Source organism: Vigna unguiculata, chromosome 9 (genome assembly GCF_004118075.2).
Source record: "Vigna unguiculata cultivar IT97K-499-35 chromosome 9, ASM411807v1, whole genome shotgun sequence".
NCBI lineage: Eukaryota > Viridiplantae > Streptophyta > Magnoliopsida > Fabales > Fabaceae > Vigna > Vigna unguiculata.
Window position 1 is genome coordinate 39,543,484 of NC_040287.1, and position 22,075 is coordinate 39,565,558.

Consider the following 22,075-nt stretch of genomic DNA (forward strand, 5'->3'; position numbering starts at 1 on the left):
TGAACAGATCTAGTACAGTCCTCCACACTAATACATCTATGAACTCATATACATCAGGTAAGAGTGGGTAGAAGGGATGCTAGACTACACCCAAGACCTCAAAATGTACAATAAAAGTCTAACTATAGTGGCACTCCTTGCCAAACTCCAGCTTCTGCTCAAGAGGAAGCGTCTCCATCCGGTTTCAGCTCTGCTCCCACCAAACATAGGTGATCATTACAAAGGGGTAATATGCAATAGCAGGCACACAACAAGAAGGGTAAGCTAACTGAAAGGAACAAATATCAACACACTTCGCAATTTAAGATGTCATTTATAGCATGTAATTCAATCAAAAATCCTATACTCGATATCCGGATTGTGTAAGTGACGTTGGAGCTCTTGGTGGCTTGCACCTGTAACGGTTCCCAGACTCTGCAGAGTCTGGACACATGGAGTATTCACCCGACCGTTCCCAGGGTAAGTCCCCTCCACGTCTAAGACTTGATCGAGTCCAACGACGAGGACCTCCTGCTACTCCTCACGACATAATCCATTCTACTCTATCTGAGCTTGAACGATTATTGGAGTTTCAGGATACCAACCATTATAGATTCCTTACATCCTTACACACACTACAATTTCTACTTGGATTTCCCTTGAAATTCCATTCAAACTTCATCTCTTCATACTTACATTCATCCAATTAAATCATTCTATACATCAATGGTAGCATTCCAATCATACAGAGTCTAAATTGCACAAAGATGCTTTAAAACATATATTTGTACCAAGGAAAACAGATTTGAAACACTACTACTGCAGTACCTCTCGCTCAGGCTAGAAAGTCTAGCCTAGGCGAGAGGTTATCTCGCTCAAGCGAGTCAGTCTCGCCTAGGCGAGACACCAACAGTGGCAAAAAGAGAAAACTGGCCGAACCCTCGCTCGGGCTAGACTGGTTCGCCCAGACGAGATCGTGATCTCGCTCAGGCGACCCCAGCTCGCCTAGGCGAGGCTTCGCGCAGGAACAGAGGTGTGTTTCATGGTATTTTCGCTCAGGCGAGCGTTACTCGCCTAGGCGAAAATATCAGGACACGAACCTGTTCCTTCATGCAGCAAGTCAGTTTCCTTTTAACATCATTCAATTACTCACCAAAATCACACAATCCATGCGTCAATTCATAAATTTAAACATGCAATTCAAGCTTATTCACGGATCATCTAGAAAATTTAAAGAAAGGGTTAGCTTCCCTTACCTCTATAGGGTGTTTAACTAGTTATAATTCCTTTCAACCAAGAGCTCCTCAATTGCACAACCTAATGAGCTAGAAATGCAGGTTCAGAGAATGAGAATGATTGTTGGTTTTCAAAATTGACTCAACAGCAAGGGAATCTTTACAAATTTCGAATTGAAGAAGAAAAATGAAAAGGTTAGGTACAACTTACATGGAGGAGGGGAATTGTAGTTGGGCTAGGGGATCATGAGCTAGCCTCAGGTCCGGATTCTGAAATGGATGAAGAGTAAGTTCAGACTTCTCTTTTTGGTAGAGAGAAGGTAGAGGAAAAGAAGAGAGAAGGAGGTGCTGTGAAGAGTAATGAAGTTGAGTGGGTGGCAGAGAGTGAGAAGATAACAGGGCTGAGAATTTTGGATTCCCACATATTGATTCTTACTTTTTATACTCTCTCTTTTTAAAAAAAAATTAAGATCTTAAATTTTTATCGATCTTCAAAAATAATTCAAACAGAAGTTAGAGATAAATTATTTATCTTAAATGTAATTGTTTGTCAATATTTTCCATTTGTTATAATTTATTTTCTATAAACATTGAATATAAAAAAAATGAGCGCAGAAGAAAAAAAAAACAAAGAATATGTTTTTTTGATTTTTAATTATAAATTTTATTATAATTTAATGTTTGGAAAATTGGTTCATAAATTTGATGAAAATAATCTTGCTAACATTTTGAAATCCGAAATTATAAGACTATGAAATTAAATTAAGTTTTGAAATTTCCTCCATCCTCTCGTGAATGAAAAACAAGAAAAGAAAAAAAAGATGACTTCCCTTTATTTTATATAAAAAAAAAAAAAATCATTGTATCTCTCAATTAAGATGGTGTAAAAGAGATCCATTTTATTCCATTTTCTTACTATCACTTTATTTAACAATATCTTAAGAATTTATTTCTTGATATTAATGTATTATGCTAATAGTGATGACAAAAAATTATATGTTTATAATATAACGATGAGGATAAAATGGTACTTAATGTGATTAAAATTATATCATACACTAATACTAATAATGAAAGTGGTAAAAGAAAGTAATTGAAACAGTGATGGTTCTGATTAATAACTAATGATAATTATTGTAATAAGGGATGATTACAACAAAGACTATGTATATAAAGATAATAAAATAGATTAATTATCTTCCTATTATGTTGTCTTGTACTCAACTCCTTTTAAAACTAAAAATATGTTACACTAATAATATATGGAAAGTAATAGAAAAAATAAACCATGTATTTATTATGTATCAAATAATTTATTAGAACATAACAATAATATATGTAACATCGGTTAGGTTGTTATTAAAACATATATTATCTCATCGAAAACATAACAACTTGATATTTTAATATTATAGTTTAACATTAAAAACTCAATTTATTCTCCAAATAAAAAGAAATACAAACTATTCAAAATTGAAAAAATCTATAAAAAAAATTATTTACTTTATGAAAATATTAAAAATAACTAATAAATACTTCAAAAAAATCACTTTTATTAATCATTATCAACACATGTATTATCATATCTTTCTATGATAAAGCACAGTTGTAAATGAAAATCATGACCACAAAACAGAAAGGTGAGTTAACATTAATAACACATAATTCACACTTTAACACCACAACATATACAGTATCATCATAAATTATTCGCATAATAACTACAATTTTAAACACACATAACAAACAATATTGCAACACAAGATCTAAGACTACCAAAGTCACAATTTTTCACAAAACCTCCACCAATTCACACAAAGCTACCATATATCCTTTCATGTGAAATTACAAACCATTACTCTCTCAAAGAGTTCCAGTGAATCCCTCACACAGAACTATCAATTGTTTGCTCACCTAAAGCTCATAGCCACTTGATCCATAGAGTATGCCCGATATCTCAACTCACACAAGATTACTGGTTATGCTACTCACATAGAAATTACCAGTCATCCACTTGTAAAGAGCTAAACTCCTCATTGCTTGCACAAAGACTCAAGGATGGAGTCCACTCTCCACTGCTTACAAAGAGTCTTACGTGCAAAGTTCACACTCTTACTCATACAATCACATAACGCTCTTGTCCATACAAAATGTTCTACACAAATACGAAACACATCAATCATATAATTTTATATCCCATATACATATACAACCAAATTTTCAAATAACCATTAACACAGTTTACCATTTCTACACACATAAAAACCAATAAAACAAACAAATAAGAATGTTTGCCCCCTTACTTATATGGATATTCAAACATTTAGACTAATCTTTTAACATTCACTTCAAACTTTACGCCAGTTCCTACACATTCCTATAAAAAAAAAAACTTCAAAACGTTCATTCGTAAAAGAATTTATAACATTTTTACTTTTTTTAGTGTCTTACCACCACTGTCTAACTCGCTTAGTGAAACTCTGAACCTAAAAATCTCGTTATCTCGTTATCTTTTAAAATAATATTAACTAAAAAAACATATTAGATATATTATTATATTCATAAAATATAATTCATTTTATACACTCCTTATAACCACTTTATTTCATAGAGAATTTATTTAATATTTTCGTAATCGAATATTATTCACAAAGGCGTATTTCTCAGAAAAATCTTTTAAAATGTTATCAAAAACTTTTTATATTTGAAAAAAAATATTTAAATAAAATAAACATTTTATCTCTTAATCTTTTTAAGTAAAATAAATCTTACAAATTAAATAATTATTAAATTGTTTTGTCATTAATCATAATCTTTTTAAAATAAAATAAACGTTCTATATTAAATAATTAATAAACTATTTTATTTCTTATCATAATTTAAAATAAAACTTTTAAATTATAACTAAAAAATCATTTTATATTTTATTTAAAATATTTATTTAACCTTATTTATTTATCTAATTATTATAATTTCTAAGACCTCATTTTATTATATTTAAACTTTTTGTTCATTAGTTAAGAAACACAATACTTAAATAATTCTCTCTCAATCTTGTTTTTTACAATTTGGTTTACTCCTTTTCTTGCTTGCCTCTTATATGAATCACTTTTGTCTTCTTTTCTTTTGACTTCTAAGATGTTCCAATCGATCAAATCATTTATTTTCAACTCGTGATTTCAATAATACTTGGTCAACATTATCTTAAATTAAACGTCAACAAATCTTACTGTCATTTAATTTCTAGAACAAAGTTTTCTTTAGAACATAATATTGTTTGTGTCCAAAAGTTAATAACAACATCCTAATTCCTACAATTTATTTAATATAGAAAAAAAAATTTATACTACTTATCTTTGTTCAATATGCTCATTTAATGTCAATAATAATTAACTAAACCAAAAATCTTTTAATGGGCGTATATTTTCTTACTCCTCCAAGCCTTTTATTGTTTATTCTGTTTTTTCCTATTTTTACCTAAGTATTTACATCATTTTGTTTTCATTAAAATCTCATCTTAATTTTAACACCATGTCATATTAATTTATTGCTAAATGGAAGGATCTTATAAATGATAAAATCACGATATAAATTAAACTCATCCATTAGTATATGTGATGTAATTCATCCATTAGTATTTGAACTTAAATATCACTTTATTAAACTCATCCATTCAAAAAAGACCACTAGTAATTAGTTGAATTTTTTCTGCGTACACCATTTATTCTGGTAAAAAATAAGACAAATTGATAAAGTATAATTTATGTTTTTTCATAAATTTAATTTCCAATTACTATTATTACTGTACTTAAATTATATCCAAATTATATTTATTAATCTATTACTTTGCTTTGAGTTTCTATCCTCTCGTTTTAAGAAAAAACATTATTATTATTATTATAAATTAAATTAAATTATTATTAGTTTTAAAAATATATTATTTCACATTGCTACCTCATCACAATTATACATAAGAAATTTATTGACTTTTACTATAATTATTTTAAAGACGACTAGACATGTCAAAGTGAGCCAACCCGGTTCACACGGGTTGGCTCATTACGAGCCGGGTTGAAAATGAGTGAACCCAACTCGGCTCACTTTTTGGTGAGCCAGAAATTTTGTAACCCGGCTCAACCCACCACGGGTTGGTGGGTTAAGTGGATTGGCTCACCAACCCACCTAAATTTTATTTTTTTTTTAGTATTCAAATATTTAAATAAATTTTTAAGTAACCCATGAGATGACAATCATAGTAAAATCAAGAACCAATGTTTTGATCATGCTCACCATCAATATATGAAAAATTATTTCCAAGAAAGTATCCATTAGTCTAAGAAAGCATGGTTAATATTACAAATTTTTTGTTATACTATTCAACAAAATATAAATAAAAAAACGTTTTCATGCTAATTTAGAAAAAAATTGTTTGTAAAACGGTTACTTGAGTAATTTACTATAAAGATTATAGTTAAAGATTAAAGTATCAACATATATATAACTTGACAATCAAATTAATTAAACATTCAAACTATTCAAATATAATTAAGCAACATTCTAGCATTTAAAAATATAAAATTGTGAGCAAATATAATAGGAGTAGTAAATAATTATTAAAAAATTTAAAAAAAATTAAAAGAAAGTTAAAAAAAATTAAAAAAAAAATTGTAAAAAAAATTTGGTGGGTTAAGTGGGCCAACCCACCTTCAACCCGGCTCGAACCTGTTTAACCCGTGGGTTAAGTGAGCCGGGTTGGGTTCAACCCACTTTTGAAAAAGTTGAATTTTTCTCAACCCAACCCGACTCGAATCCGTGGTGAGCCGGGTTGGCTCACGAGTTGAACCCATTTTGACATCTCTAAAGACGACATTAACCAAAATTTATGATATCTTAAAAAACATAATTTTATGATATAAAAATTTATTTAAATTTAGTTAAATAAAAAAATAAATAAATAATGTTTTAACTTATACAGAAATGTTTTAAATTGTGATTGGAAGCATTAGAACTGACGTAACCTTACATATGTTTCCACGAGGATCCGATAAACTTACATTTTTTTTTTCAATTTTTGTTTTTGCGGTCAAAAGTAGCGGTGACACCACAGGCAAGGAACTCTGTTGCTAAAATGGTTTCCAAAAATGAAGAAAAACTGAGAATTTGATGGTAACTTTGATTGGCGTAGAATAATATTTAACCATGTTTGTCTGAAAGCGCATGGTAACAGTGAGCTCTGATTCTTCTGAGTTTTAAACTTGGACAAAAGTTATCCTATTCACATTCTACCATTTGTCACTGCCTCTGTGCTTAAATTTCTGGCACTTTCCATGGTAAAAGGTTTTGCATTATGAAACACCTGCCTCATCATTTTCAAGGGATTGGCCCACAGATTTTCGTCCTTAATGGTCCATAGAAATGCTAATGCCAATTCATTGCACTGGTTCAGATTTTACACATGCCAGTACGCAGAAAAAAATAACTAGGTTCCATCACTTTTTTTATGTCACATTTCACACCAAAAATGGTTTCCTCTTCAGCCCCTAGTTTCGACAGAGGACAACATTCAGGAGCCGCACCTCTCTCTCCTCTGCTCTGTCTGCTTCTTACACCCTTTTATATTTGGATTAAATATACTTTTATCTAAATATTTAGAATTAGTTTATTTGAAAATTTTAAACTAATTTAGTTTTTTATTTTTTAAAATATGTGAATTTAGTTTTTTTAATCAAATTTTGTTAAGTTTATTTGACATTTCAAGCGTATTTCATAATAATATTTAACTTAACATTAAAGAAAAAATGTGTCAAACAGTATAAACAACTCAAATACAATTGTGAAATGCATAAGAAACATCAAATAAACTTAACAAAATTTGATAGATTAAAAAAACTAAACCCACGTATTTCGAAAGATGAAAGACTAAATTGGTCCAAAATTTCGAAATTGACTAATTTCAAAATTCACTTAAAGTTAAAGGACCAAAAAAATATTTAACCCATTCTATTTTGACTCATTTTTTTATCCACTTTTAATTTATTATTTCGATTATTTTTTATTTTTTTTTAATTTTCTTTAATAATATAATGTAAGAATGATTAAGTAAGTAAAGAAATGGATCAAAATATCATTATTTTTATTTATTGTTTTTATTTACTTTTTCAACTTTATTTCAACTCAACATTTTCATATTTCGATCATTTACATTTCTAATTTTATCTTTCTCACCATTGATACTAGATCCCAAATTCTAAACCAAGTCTCACTTTCACGATGTCCACGTCTTATTTAAAATTTAGACATAATGTTGACATCATATAACTTTAGGATTGTCGATTGGGAAGCCAGTTTTAGAATGCTAATAAAAATAGCTCTGGTGGCTAATTTTGTGTGGTAACAAAAATTGCTTTGTTTTTCTTTTTGCAGGACAGAATTAGAAATAATATATCTTTACTTATATTTTAGAATAAACTATCACATCACCCAAAAGTTGGTCCTTCAACTAATTGATTCTCAGCATCACCGATGGTAATGATAATGATCCTACCTTATGTTTTATGGGATTTACTTACTCTATGCGAAATTTCAATCATAACTCCCGACCAGATCTTACAATTTACAATACAATAATGAGCTTTGGGTAGTGTAAATATAAAGCAAAGCAGCCACTAAAATATAGAACTTAGAAGGAGAATTTCAGTTTTGGGACTGATTTTCAACACGACCCTGCATTCATGCCTCTGGTCTCTACCACGTCCTCTGCAATCCTCAAAGGCCAGAGCCCCCATTCACCGCATCCTTAAGGTTGGCGAATACTTGTAAAATCCAAAAGACAACCTCAAAATAAGTAAAAATCATAGGTATTGTATTTGGTAAAAAAGATCCAAACAAATTTAAAAAGAAAAAGCTGCATATACAGATAAGGTCCACTAATACAAACTAGAAAGAAAATTCCAAGCAAAGAACAAGTGATCCTAATTTCTTAATTCCTAACAAACAATCTTTTACTTGGCTGGTCTATCATGAGTCAAAATCCTATTGACTCTTGGTAGACATTCTTTTCAAAAACTCGTAGGTAGTAATCATGGTTGTAGCAGACAATGACATGGAAGCCCATCTTGGCCCCAAACCCCTGTAACAAGCGGCTAATCCACCTTCCTTCACCAAATTCCTCACCGTCTGAACAAAAGTTAATGGTCTTCTTCTCCCATGCTCTTCATTGTCCAACACCTGCAACCTTGTCTTAATGGTATCAAGAGGCATTGTCACAATTGCAGAGACCCCACTTGCCATAACCGCACTTAGCCCTTGAACCGCCACTACTGTCTTCGAATTAGGCCTAAAACCACTCAAATTATCATTGCTTTCACCTTTACCCTTACTCATGTAGGAACCAAAAGCACCCCAAATGAGTCTGTGAACCATGGAATAAGAAGTCCACCAAACGGCATTGGAAGGAGCATAAGTCAATATCGAAATCCCAAACCCTCTGTAGAACCCTCTTGCTCCATCAGCACACAGAATCTTCCTAAACGCGTCAAATCCGTTCCTGTAGCTCTCGGAATTGAGATTCGCCAGAATGGTTTTACTCCCTCCACTCCCCTGAACCATGAGCCGTTGACTCACGACATCAACCGGGGTCCACACCAGCTGCGCCGCCATGGCGGAAGTAACACCCGCGGCGGCATTAGCCACCGCCACGGCCGTGGTCTCGGAGAACCCCAATTTGAGCAAAGCGGTCCCGACGTTACTTTTGGTGACTTCAAGCGACGCCATGTAGAGCGCACGCGCGGGGATGGTTCCCATGAGGGAAGTGCCGAAGCCTTTGTAGAAGCCTCTGAGACCCTCGTAGCGCATAATGGCGCAGGACATGTTGAGGCATGAGAAGCGCGAGGAGGAAACCTGCTGGCGCGTCTTCAACACGACCATGGGGTAGAGCGTGAAGGAAACGCCGGAGAATAAGGCGGCGCCCAGGAAGAAAAACTTGGACTTATCCAACATGTGCCAATCAATCTCCGCTGGGATGTGGATTTCAGAACCCGAATCGTCCTCGGCGGTGCCCAAACTCATCTTCGCCACTTCGGAGAATTTAAGGGTAGGGTTTGGCCTTCGCTTCCTTCAAACAAAAGGTAAGGTTGGGGATGCTAAGGTTACTACCAGTAATAAAAAAAATAAAAGTGAAGTGTTTGATATTTTTTTTTTTCTTCTTGCGGAGGGAGATTTGGGAACGAGGATGGATTAGTGTGAAAGAGTGAAACATTTATTGGGAGAAAAAAGGGGTTGATGTTGATGAGAGTGAAGCATGGGTCTTACCAAGAGTGTCATCATGACCATGGTTTTTCAGCAGTTCATCTCTTAATTATGAAGGTGTGTGGCTATGGCGTAGTGCAGAGGAAGATGAGAGGGAAAAACCTAACGGCGGCAGTGACTAAGGTAAAGAAAAAACGAATTTGAGAGAGTGTTGGCACAGTTGATATGGTGCGTGAAAGAGAAAGAGAGGGTATGGGAAGGGGTTATGTTAGGAATATTATAGAGAGGGTTTGGCATCAAGTAATGGACAGGTGTCTGTTGATGTATCGGTGTATTTTGGGTGTTGTATTTTACTGTTCAAATTAAATTATTTCATTTTCTAACAAGTTTATCTATTTTATGCAATGAAAAACAATAGAAAAATATTTTATGCAATGAAAAACAATAGAAAAATTTGAAAAACAACGTGGGATGAAAGTCGTATCTATAGATATTCTTAGTCTGATCAAAGTCTTCTGTCAGACGATTTAAAGATAAGTGATTGAATGTCATTTGTTATAGACGGATAATCTCATGGATTGTTGATGTGATAATCAAAAATTGTCACATTAACAACTTACGTGATTATCTGTCTGTAAGAGTAGTTTTCAGTCACTTATCCTTAAATTGTCTGACTAAAGATGTGATTAGAAATTACGTTATATTTTTTACAAAAGATTAATGAAAGTGTCGCATAAATATAGATAATAAAAAGATGTTGAGAGTGTAATGGAGTGATGAGGTGTGAGAAAGATTTAAAAGGAGTTAAGGTGGATTTTTAAAGAGAAGCATAATACAATAGGGGACCATGGCATGGCCAAGCGGGACCATCATTGCTGCGGATTTAAGCACAGTAATCTTCTTTTTACTTACTGATATGTTATCTAGAGAGAACTAATTTCTTTTTGTGGATTTATTTTCCATTCGTGAATTTTTGTTTCTTTTTACACTGATGTATTTTTTAATATTAAGGAATTTTTGTAAATAAATTCTAATTTAATAAATATTTGTTATGTTATATTAATTTTAATATAGCAACTTTACATGGTTTTGACTCTAACAGAAAACTCACGCTGTTGTTATGTGTGAAGGACGTGGTAGAAGCATGAAAATTAGAAAAACATAATGAAGAGAGGCAGTTATGAATTGTTATAAGAACTAACAGAAATAAGTGAATAGTGTTATACATTTTTTCTTTCATATTTTTCATGAATTGGCAGCTGATTGGTGACTTGGGATGGGTCAATACTTTAAACACAATTTTATATAAGATAGAATAGGACAATCATTTAACTGTGATTTTTTCAGTTAGGTCACTGTTCCTTTTATTATTTTATAATAATATACATTTTATTTTGTATATCATTATTGTTAATTATTATTATTATTTATCTATTACGAGGAGCTGCTAATAAAAAAATGTTAGATATGTTTTTAATTTTTTAATTTTCAGTAAATTTTATAATTAATCTATCTCAAAATTTTGGATAAATTTAGTCTTTCATCTTTTAATATATGCGGATTTAGTCATTTTAATCAAAATTTGTTAAATTTATGTGACATTTCAAACGTATTTCATAACAATATTTGACTTAATATTAAAGCAAAAATGTATTAAACTGTATAAACAACTCAAATACAATCCTAAAATACGTACGAAACGTCAAATAAACATAACAAATTTTGATTAAAAGAACTAAATCCACATATTTCAAAAAACGAATGACTAAATTGGTCCAGAGTTTTGAAATGAACTAATTCTAAAATTCACTAAAAGTTAAGTGACAAAAAAATATATTTAATCCTAAAAAAATTATATAAAATAAAATTGTCATAGTTAACCAATTTAAATGTTATTTTAGCATATATATATATATATATATATATATATATATATATTGAAAATTCTATATCAAATTCCTATATTTATTATTAAAAATAATTCCACCAATATAATTATATTATGAAAATATATATTTCATTTTCATAAAGCGGCTCAAAATCATTAGTTAGTAAATGAGCTGACACATATGATATCATTTCAGTTCTTCTCTCTACACTCTCTCAATGTTCTCAAACATCAATAATAATTTGTATTATAGGTCCTAAAAAAATTCAAATATTGCATACTCTATTTAATTTTATTTACAAGTTATTATTGATCCTCAAATACAATGGGGTTTAAAAATCAACCATTAACTTGATCGGTATGTTAAATTAGTAGTCAGTCCAGAAATTAACAAGTTAATAATTAAATTGTGAAAATTAATACAAATAAATGATTTATAATTAATTATATATACATATATTTTTTATATTCTTTGGATAATGTGCTTATAATTTTTGTAAATTATTTTTTATCAATCAACAATTGCATTAGATTTGATAATTTATTTTGACTGTCTGTGATTCATCTTAATGATTAATTGAGATGAAAATGATATAATTAAGTGAAAATTCTATTATTTAAAATTATTTATATCAAAAGTCATAAAATAAAGTAATTTATTTTATAGTATATATTAATAAAAGGTTAATAAATATATACCATTTATTATTTAAATCAAACTCTTTTATTATATGCCAATTAGTTTTAATGTCACAGATTTCATTATGCAACATGATAAATCTTGTCTCTTTTATTTCCCTCAAGCATTTTGCATCCAAAACAAGATAAAAATATACAAAGTAAAAAGCTAAAATACAAAAGTACATTATAAGAGGTGAAAAAATTATAAATAAGACAACAAAACATATTTCCATAACCACCATTTATGAACAACTCCTATTTATAGCTAAAAACACATTCTAAAATTGTTTACCTTTTTCGTTTTTTTCGTGATTTTTTTTTATGCAATAACATTTTGTATCTAATAAAAACATTTTTAATAATCAACATCTCTAATCAATTAACGCTTTCTTCTCACACATAAAACATATTTTTCTCCCATACTTACTTCTTCTTGAGAACACTCTCAGTAAGAAGTACTAACAAAAAATTATTAAATTAAAATAAATTCAAACTTTTTGTCGTCAATTTATAAGCAACTCATTATAAATAATCCCAATAAACAACTCTCATTAATCATCATCGACAGAGTCACGTTCATACAGTATACTAATCCAACAAAAATGTAAGTTAGGAACACTTTAAAAGTTTTATCATTATTAGGCTAAGTGTCGACTTCATGGTTGCATTGCCATAAAACCATGGTCTGTTGCAACAAGGATTCACCTTTATTTCTTTAAAGTTATCGCAAGGGACAGATCTGAATAGAGTTTAAGAATAATACAGATTTTTATTTCTTTTATAAATCATAATATTTAATGTTAATAAACAATAAAATTATTTATATTATTTTTTATTGTTTTTAGGTTTTTATATATTTTATTCATTTTTTATTTTTTATGTTTTTTCTCAAGAAAAAAAATTTGTCAATTGCGATTTTATTGTCTTGTTACACACATATAACTTTTATGTCTTTCTTTAGAGACATTTCTATTTCACGTTGTCAAAAAATAATCACCTTCACGAAACTGACTTCTATTTTACTGCAACGTCTTAATATGAAATTTGGGATCTTTGACTTTTTAATTTATTATATTATATCTACTCATGAAGAATTGTTCCCTTTATCATTTCTTTTTCATAAATATATATCTTAGATATGAAATGATGACTTTTGTTATAATTTAAGGTAAATTAGAGATTAGTCAAAAATAAATAAAATAGTAGTATACAAACAAAAGATTCATAAATTTATTATTTAAGGTTTATAAATTAGAAATTCATAAATTTATTATTTTAGATTTTCAATTAGAAATAATATTTTAGTTTTTTACATAAACTTGTTCAAATTTATTAATACCGAATCTCTCGATATCTTGCTCTCTCTCAAAAAAAGAAAGAAACTCATAACTTTTCTAACACAATCTAATAAAAGTAGAAGAGACTTTTATCATTGTGAAACAAACATCAATATTAATTTCATGTTCGATTTAATTTATTTTTAAAACTAAACTAAGAAATATTTCTACAGATTTAAGGAAATTTAAGAAGAAAAAAAATACTGATAAACTACTTTAATAAAAGATTTACAGTTATTTTAGCCCTTTATACAAGTTAGAAAACCAATATAGATGTTACTTATATAAATATTGAAAGACTCTTACTTTTGTTGATAACCAGTATAAAAGGTAAACATACTACATTACTAAATATAATTAATGTAAAATGTAATGTATTATAATATTATATATATATATATATATATATATATATATATAATTATCTCTATTAAATTTTAATATTTTAATATCAATATATTTATACTACTATAATTTGTTTAATAATTTAAACTTAGGTATTTTATATAGTAAATATCAAAGAGATTAATTTATTAAATAATACTTTATACTTTGTAAAATAGAAAAAACATTAAAAAAACTCAACTAATATACGTGGATATCTATTAACAATCATTTATATTAATGCTGGTTAGCATAAATGGTAGTATTTTGTATTCATAGTCTTAATCATGCATGTTTCTTTCTTGTTAAAAGTGTAAATTAGGGAAGTATGAACATGACTAAAGAAATGGCTCACAATTAACTGTTCTAAAGTATTCTCCAATTTAAAAGTTATTTTTCACTATTATGAATTACATATAACTTTTTTTATAAATATTTTATCAGTATATTATTTTAATAAATTTATTAAAGCTATTATTTAAATGATACATGATGAATAATATAGAAGTTTTTTTTTTTTTACTCTGAAAAAGTTAAAATGTTATCATTCATAACTACATAAAAAAAAGGTGGGTCCAACTAATGGGTTTGGTGCTTTTGGCCCAATCAAAACAGGTTTAACACGAGAATAGTGTATTATATAAAATAATTTGCTTTACTAATAGTGAGGACTATTTTATTTAGAATTCAATAAAAATATTGTTATAACAATTTATACGAGTAATATATATATATATATATATATATATATATATATATATATATATATTATTGTTTATGAAAATATTATTTATGATTTCGTAGATAAACTTGCATTAATAACTTTTATGAATACTAAACTTTTAAACATACCTTAAAAATCATTATAATAACTTTTGTAATTTTATGGAATAATTTAACACGAAGGTTAAATTAATTACATATAATTAATTATCTATTTATGACAACCAGTATTGCAAAAGTTTGGACCCTTATTTACAAAGCCTCGTCTTAATAATTTGAACATGTTATTATCTATAGCGAAAAAATAAATTAATAAAATAATATTATTATTGGCATAATCTTGTATAGTTTATTTAAATTCATAATAAATAATATAAAATAAATAAGTTTAAAAAATAACTTATTTAAAAACTTATCTTTTTGCAATTTTAGAGAAGTAAAGGGCATACGTTAGGTTGTGTGAGTAGGGTGTGAAACAGTGAGGCACGTGGAAGGGAATGATCCTGTTAACAACCACGTATCATGCATTTAACTCAAAGCTCAACGAATCTAACAACACTACAAAAAAAATGCCACTACTACACGCTTCTCTCTATACAGGCATATCTAGACAAAAAATAATTATACAACTTATGTTCCTATCATAAGTCTAGACAAGTACAAAAATAACTTATGATAAGACCATGAAACGTTCTTGATTTTATAAAAAAATTATTTATTTTATATTCGTAAGAAAACTATACAGTAAAGGTTCCAATTGTGCATAATATATGTTACACTTTGATTATAGTGGTATGTGACCCGAAAAAGGTTTAGGGGTTAAATGTGAGGGAAATGCAAAATGGGCCAGGGTAAAGTCCAAAGAATAATTAATTTTGGATTTTGTTTTTTAAGAAAAGAAAGAGTGAAGCACTGTTGTGTTCTGGAGCCTACCAGAAGCATGGGAATTAAGTGGCGAACCTCCTCGAAGTTCCTACTCTTATTCTGTGAGTCTTTCTGGAACCTCCCATTCTTACCCTGTCACCCTTATAAATGGCCAAAATGCACCCGAGACTCTGCATAGAAAATAAAATCACATCAGAAGCAGTTGTTTGTAGGAGAGAAGAAGGAAAGAAAATGGATATCAGGCTGATGGAATTGGACTCTCCCTTGTTCTCCACTCTGCACCGGATGATGGATATGACAGAGGACGCAGAGAAGAACTTAAGCGCACCGACGCGGACGTACGTTCGAGATGCAAAGGCAATGGCTGCCACCCCTGTGGACGTGAAGGAGTATCCGAACTCTTATGTGTTCGTGATCGACATGCCTGGCTTGAAATCTGGGGACATTAAGGTGCAGGTGGAGGAGGACAATGTGCTAATCATAAGCGGAGAGAGAAAGAGGGAGGAGGAGAAGGAAGGGGCCAAGTATTTGAGGATGGAGAGAAGAGTGGGAAAGTTCATGCGCAAGTTCACACTCCCAGACAATGCCAACACTGATGCCATATCTGCCGTCTGCCAGGATGGTGTGCTCACTGTCACCGTCAACAAGTTGCCTCCTCCTGAGCCCAAGAAGCCCAAGACTATCGAGGTCAAGATTGGTTAAATTTCTTAATTTTCAAGGTCTTTTGCACTGCACTACATTACACCTATCTCAACCCCTGCTTTCATGTTCTGTATGAGGTTATATGGTTTTGTGTCTTTCCTTCGGTTTTTGTTGTTGGTCTCACTATGAATGTGATCTGAAATGCAGTGATATTATTATGAATGCTTTGAAATGAACTTAATTTTTCTAATCCCTCTGATTTCTAATCACTAAAGCAGAATTAAGACATCATCGGGGGGTGTGAGACAACACACTCTGCCATATTTTTAGCAGGTTAAATTGACAGAACTGACTTTACCCCACTAATTGACCATCTCCATCTTTTAACGCCACACATCAATACTGTTAGCTTTGGAATACAGCGCGGTAAATAACATGGAAATCTGCTCTCTATCAGCCCAGGCTAGACAAAACTCAATCAATATTAACTAATATGCAGGTATGTAGCAAAATGGGCAAATGCCGTCAAAATAATTTTAAAATACACTGTTTTGAATTAAAAAATAAATTTAAACCATTTGACAACTCTAATTCTATCTTGGTCACCTTCGGAAGCTACATCACTTGATCATATAACCACATTTTGAATGGATTAGTGCCAATAAACGGCATACGTTTCTTCTTTCTTTGCGCGTTTTTAATTACGGAAGTGTTACGGAAACTTCTAGTTTCGTTTTTATTTGAACACTCCGAAGATATCGCAGCTTTCCTAACAAACAAAGCAATGAAGAAACCCTCGCCATGCTCGGCAGGATCTGTCCGAATCAGGCATTCAGCTGAAATGTAAAAAAGCAAGCGTGTAAAAATCATGGTGCAAAACAATGATAGACCAGGAACTGTGCTGCTGTGTAAAATTAGTACTTACAGCCTTCAAACACCGGAAGACCACGGCATTGCCACTCGGGGAAGGGCTTCGCCAATTGAAATCCATATGATTCGGCAATGGGAAGAACAGATTTGATGACATCTTCATTCTCAATTTGGTTGATTGAACATGTACTATAGACAACTCTTTCAAGAGCAGGAACTGCCAAATAAACAATTCAAAATTTTCGAACATTTCTTAATTTCAGAACAATTCAAATCTCAAGTTCATGTGTTATTTGTATATTAAGGAAAGACATCTTCATTCTGAATTTGGTTGATAGAACATGTACTATAGACAATTCTTTTGAGGACCTCGAACCGGAGATGAGTTCCCGAAAGTAAAAATTTATACTCAATGATAGATATGAAATTTATCTCATTCTTATCTGTCACATAACTGTATAACGATGTTCATCCAACATTTAATAAATATTTCTTTCAAAAAATAAAAATTGAACCAGAGAAAACATTTTTCCTCTTTAATGTTAAATAACAATAAAAAAATTATAATTATAAAAGTTTTGAAATAGCCTACCAAATAAGTATTTTTGTAATTTAAAATAGGAATGGATATTCATATACCCGATGAACTCAGATATTTTCCCAGTAACATTGAGACAAGTTTGGGAGTTTTATTTGTCAATCCAGCTAGAACTGGCAAATGAAACAATTCTAATTTTTGGAATGTCTTAATTTTGGAAAAATTAAAAAAAATGTTAAAATCTTACGTTCATATTTGTCAAGTGTATACTAGAATGAAATCATTTAGAAAAAGAAACCGAAACTTCTAAGCTGCCCCAGTAAAGAATTTGGAGACTGTTATTAAGTTTCTAAAAAATCTAGAAACATGAAGATTGATAAATGATCTGGACAAGGAAGAAACGAACTAACTTACAAAGTAAAGCATGCTCAAGAGCCTTTCTCTGGAAAGTTGCAAGCTTACTCAATCTTTCCATATCAGTATCCTGACCTATGGAGTCAGAAGTTTACGGTTAAAAAGTAAGTCATCATAGAAAAGAAGGAAAGGAAATTTTTATACTTAATCTGGTATTAAAATCTTAAAAATGTGTCCAATACTTCAAACCAGATCTTACATGACAGTAATCGACAGTGTACTATAATGGCCAGGTTTAGAGTTTGACAGCTAGGCAGATACAATATACATTTGTAGAAGAAAATTAACCTGCTGTTTTAGATGGGAGCAGATGGTCTAGTCTTGAGGCAGAAGTACCAGAACCAGAGCAGGAAGGATCCAAGAGAATAGCGTTCACCTGTCATGATAGATCTAATGATAATTAGACACAAGCACACATATGAACTAAATAAAACTTCAATCCGTAAGACAAATTAACAAATAACTCTATAAAAGTTGTATTTTCCTTACCCGATTGATAGAAACCTAAAACGCTATCACAGGACTTAGAAAAATAAACAGTGTAGGTTCTAACAACATAAGGGTTAGCTATTCAGTTAAATGAGTAAACTCCTCCAATAAGAAAAAAATATATGCTCTTACAACAGGAGGATTAGCCGTTTAGTGAGGCTTAACTCCTCCAATAGGAGAAAATACGAATGAAACACATCATCTCTCTTTTACTCTGGTGTAGATTTTTGTACAGAATCGAAGTTACCAGAAGCATTCAGCAGATTACAAAACTTCATCATACAAAGGACCAACAAAACATATCATTAACTCCTTATTGCAATGCAAAATTACAAAACATAAAAAACATTTCATGAATTGAATTATTGAAGTTTAGAAGAAAACTGCAGATGTATTGATTATTATGTCCAGTTTGATAATACAAGATCAGTCAATCTATTAGCAGCCACCCCAATATACCCCTTTAAACAAAAATATTTAACTACAGATTAGGAAATATACTTCACCTTAGAATATGAAGGATCCTTGGGATTTATGTTCAAGAAATCCTCATTCAGGACTTGTATGTCTGAACTTGGGGTTAAGTTTGGCAGTTAAAACCACCAACCAAAAATTAACTAAAAAAAAAATTCCAGAATTTAATGCTCGTCAGCTATGGAGACACTAAATGCAAAAAAGAGACCTTGATTCTAGACAACTAGCATAACCTGTCGTTTCAAAAAACATCCAAGACATTTATTGTTGTGACATTGAAAAGGCTATCAGTAAGCATCTAGATATAACATCAAAGGATACTAGATGCCCCAGATAGCTTTATAGTGTCTTTCAATCGCTTAACTCTTTCTTTTTTCAGCTCACATGCTACAATCTTTCCCCTACTCTTCATAAGGGCAGCAAGGTGAATAGTTTTGTTTCCCGGTGCTGCACACGCATCGATAACCTTCAAATACATTTGAGGTGTGCAATTAGTAAGGATTGGAATAACTAACAAAATATCTCAAGGATTCAACATCACTTTTTTTATGTAACTCTGATTTCTGTAGTAATAGTTTAATTTAAAAATTGAACATTCATAACATGGCAATTAAAACGAGCAGCAGGCAGCAAGCACATGGCACATACATACAGAGTGGTTGCTCACTTAAATTCTAGTAATTAATTTACATATGGTAACCTTGGCCATTTCTTTGAAATCCTTCAAAGTTAATAATTCCTGTGGATTTATACAAGTAAAATTAAGCAAAAAATATTTCAAGTTAATGTATTAAGAAAAAAAAATTTTAAAAAATAGAAGCCAAAACAAAATAATCTGTGGACCCAATATAACAGCTTAAATACAATATACTTCAATATTCCTGAATCGCCAATAGGATGACCAACTATCTAAGAAAGAATTTGGCCAGTATGGACAGAATAATCTGTTAAACAGTAAATGTAGCATACTTACTTCACCTCTAATTTCAGAGTAAATAGCTCACTCTTACTATAAAATCGTCTTATCAAGTTACATTGCATGAGATATGTTAGGGTACACTTACTCATGAAACTAATTGACTAGAGCTTCCCACGTGTTATGACCACATCAGTTCTACTTTTCTTTCTACTTTTTGCTTGACCAGTTAGTTAATTACTAAATGGCTATGAAAAATCTTGAAAGACACATACAGAAACAGGAAAAAGGAACTTATTTAACAATTTACTGCCAAGAGGAAAAATAAGGCCAAACTTTCTTTTCTTTTCAGAAATACTTTTGAAAAAGAAAGAAAAGAGAAAGAATTGCAAGTCCAATGCAAAAAATATCCAAACCTAGAACTGGGGTGAGGATAGAAAAGATATGGTAATAGGTGATGTTTACAAGGGAATGAAGAACTAGAATGGACCTATGATTGAATCAAATTCATATCTTAAACGTTTGTTACATTGCAGCAATAACTCACCTCCCATCCTGGTTGAGGGCTAAGAGCTGGTGCTGCCATGGAACTTGCCTTACCCTTCACAAAGATTTGTCTCCATGTTAGCAAAACGATTATAAAAGAAAGAAAAGCGTGCAATCAGAATTGAAATGTATGTTTCTTAAATACAAAAAGATATTAACTTTTTCATCCAATGAGATCTATATACAGATAATGATAAATATCTATAACTTCTTAAAAAAATATATATAAGAAAAAGAAAGAGTAATTCCTTACTTGCATAAAGATACTGCCATTTTTTACTAGAGGGTGATCATGTAAATCAGTACCTGGTGGGAGTATCAGTAACTCAGCCAGCAGATTATCTTTTTGAACCTATTTAATACAGCAAAATCAATAATCCGTGTCAATAAAAAATGTGGATTAAATCAATGAAGCAAACCTGGTGACTTTTTATGAATTCAGTTAAATACTTTCCTAAAAGTAAAAGGAAGTAAACATTTTGACTAAAATATAAAATGTTGATCATCAGAAATATTTTGATGAATTTACCGAGTAATTTTTCTGAAGTTCGAGCAAGGCAGAATCAACATCCAATTTAAGCGTATTCACACGAACATACCGAGGTACAGAAACATCTGCATAAGAGCATTTATTCAAAATGTAACAATTTCAAAGCAACCATCTATAAAGCATCAGCTTCGAAATAAAAAACATTGCCGCGCATCAACTGTAAAAAGCACCAATCCACAAACTATAAGATCTAATAAAATGCATAAAAACCGGAAGATGTGAAAAAGGACCCGGAATTTCATGCAGAGCAATCAACTGCTTAACAGTCTTCACATTTCTCTGTAACAAAAGCTGTTTAAGAGACGAACGCAGGGCGCCTTCGTGTCGCATAAGGTACTTCTCTGCATCACCAACTAGTGAAACCGCCTATAAATTTCAAGTTTGGCCATAACCACATAAGTAACTAGTTCAATTTGCAGAAGTCGTAGAAGAAAAAGCCCTTACATACAATACTACAACAGAAAAAACACCTCACCTGGCCGAAAAGGATATCATAGACAATGATATAAACCAATTCTTGTTGTCTCTGCTAAAATCAACCATACACAGCACATCGTGTTAAAAAAAATGTAGAAACGAAGAAGAATCAAAGTTATAATGCGGTGAAGTTATTACGATTTATGACCTTCCACTTGGTATTGAGAATGGAAGCAGCTTCCAAGACATCCTTGATGATAGGAAGATCTGCGGACGAAACACCGAACACGTGAATGAAATGATACATTCCAGAGAGAGCTAGTTAGTTAGTTAGTTAGTTACGTTTTAGGGTTTCACAAAGGAGGGCGAAGGTGGCCTTCTTGTTCCTAACGGAAGGTTGATAGATGAGGGATTTGATGGAGGCAAGAGCGCGGCGCTTAGCGTCTCCTTCGAGAACAACTCTCAGCACCTTCGCTGCCTCTCTGCGTGCGAAATACGCAGACCTCTCGGCACCCCTGAACTTTCCTCCCCCATTTTCTTCCACATTCTTCTTCGTCTTCTTCATTCCCAGGGTTTAGGGGTTTTGTCTTTTGTCTTTGCATTGCACTTAATTTACACGATAAACCAAACTTTTTGTCCCACACTCTTCTTTTGCCTGAAACGACGACTCTATTGGTGTCGTCTTTGCGGTCTATGAACATTTATACGCAAGCCCATTCCAGCGAGTCTGGCCCGTACTTATTTGGATTCTTCTTTTCGCACCTTTTTTTTAAGCATGTTTCTCTATTTAATTCTAGGGTTAAATTATGCTTTTATTGCTTGGATATAGAGTGTATCTGGTTTTGATTTTATAAATTTAA

The 22,075-nt window shown here is 31.1% G+C and overlaps 3 protein-coding genes across 3 annotated transcripts; 1 reads left to right on the forward strand and 2 right to left on the reverse strand.

Annotated features, from left to right (window-relative positions):
• Positions 1-8,055: 8,055 nt before the first annotated feature.
• On the reverse strand, positions 8,056-9,732 carry LOC114164734 (solute carrier family 25 member 44-like). The gene is made up of 2 exons (XM_028049487.1): positions 9,525-9,732; positions 8,056-9,327 (listed from the first exon to the last, which is right to left on the reverse strand). Exon 2 carries the CDS (start codon positions 9,279-9,281, stop codon positions 8,247-8,249), a length of 1,035 nt encoding a protein of 344 aa, XP_027905288.1. The 5' UTR covers positions 9,282-9,327; positions 9,525-9,732; the 3' UTR covers positions 8,056-8,246.
• Positions 9,733-15,425: 5,693 nt separating this feature from the next.
• On the forward strand, positions 15,426-16,251 carry LOC114163887 (17.1 kDa class II heat shock protein-like). The gene has a single exon (XM_028048260.1). It carries the CDS (start codon positions 15,507-15,509, stop codon positions 16,059-16,061), a length of 555 nt encoding a protein of 184 aa, XP_027904061.1. The 5' UTR covers positions 15,426-15,506; the 3' UTR covers positions 16,062-16,251.
• Positions 16,252-16,467: 216 nt separating this feature from the next.
• On the reverse strand, positions 16,468-21,866 carry LOC114163886 (probable 28S rRNA (cytosine-C(5))-methyltransferase). Its single transcript, XM_028048259.1, has 13 exons — positions 21,558-21,866; positions 21,424-21,482; positions 21,274-21,324; positions 21,029-21,164; positions 20,778-20,863; positions 20,502-20,600; positions 20,250-20,303; positions 19,108-19,252; positions 18,819-18,880; positions 18,112-18,199; positions 17,824-17,898; positions 16,927-17,088; positions 16,468-16,837 (listed from the first exon to the last, which is right to left on the reverse strand). The coding sequence occupies exons 1-13, from the start codon at positions 21,778-21,780 to the stop codon at positions 16,617-16,619; spliced, it is 1,461 nt and encodes a 486-aa protein (XP_027904060.1). The 5' UTR covers positions 21,781-21,866; the 3' UTR covers positions 16,468-16,616.
• Positions 21,867-22,075: the final 209 nt, after the last annotated feature.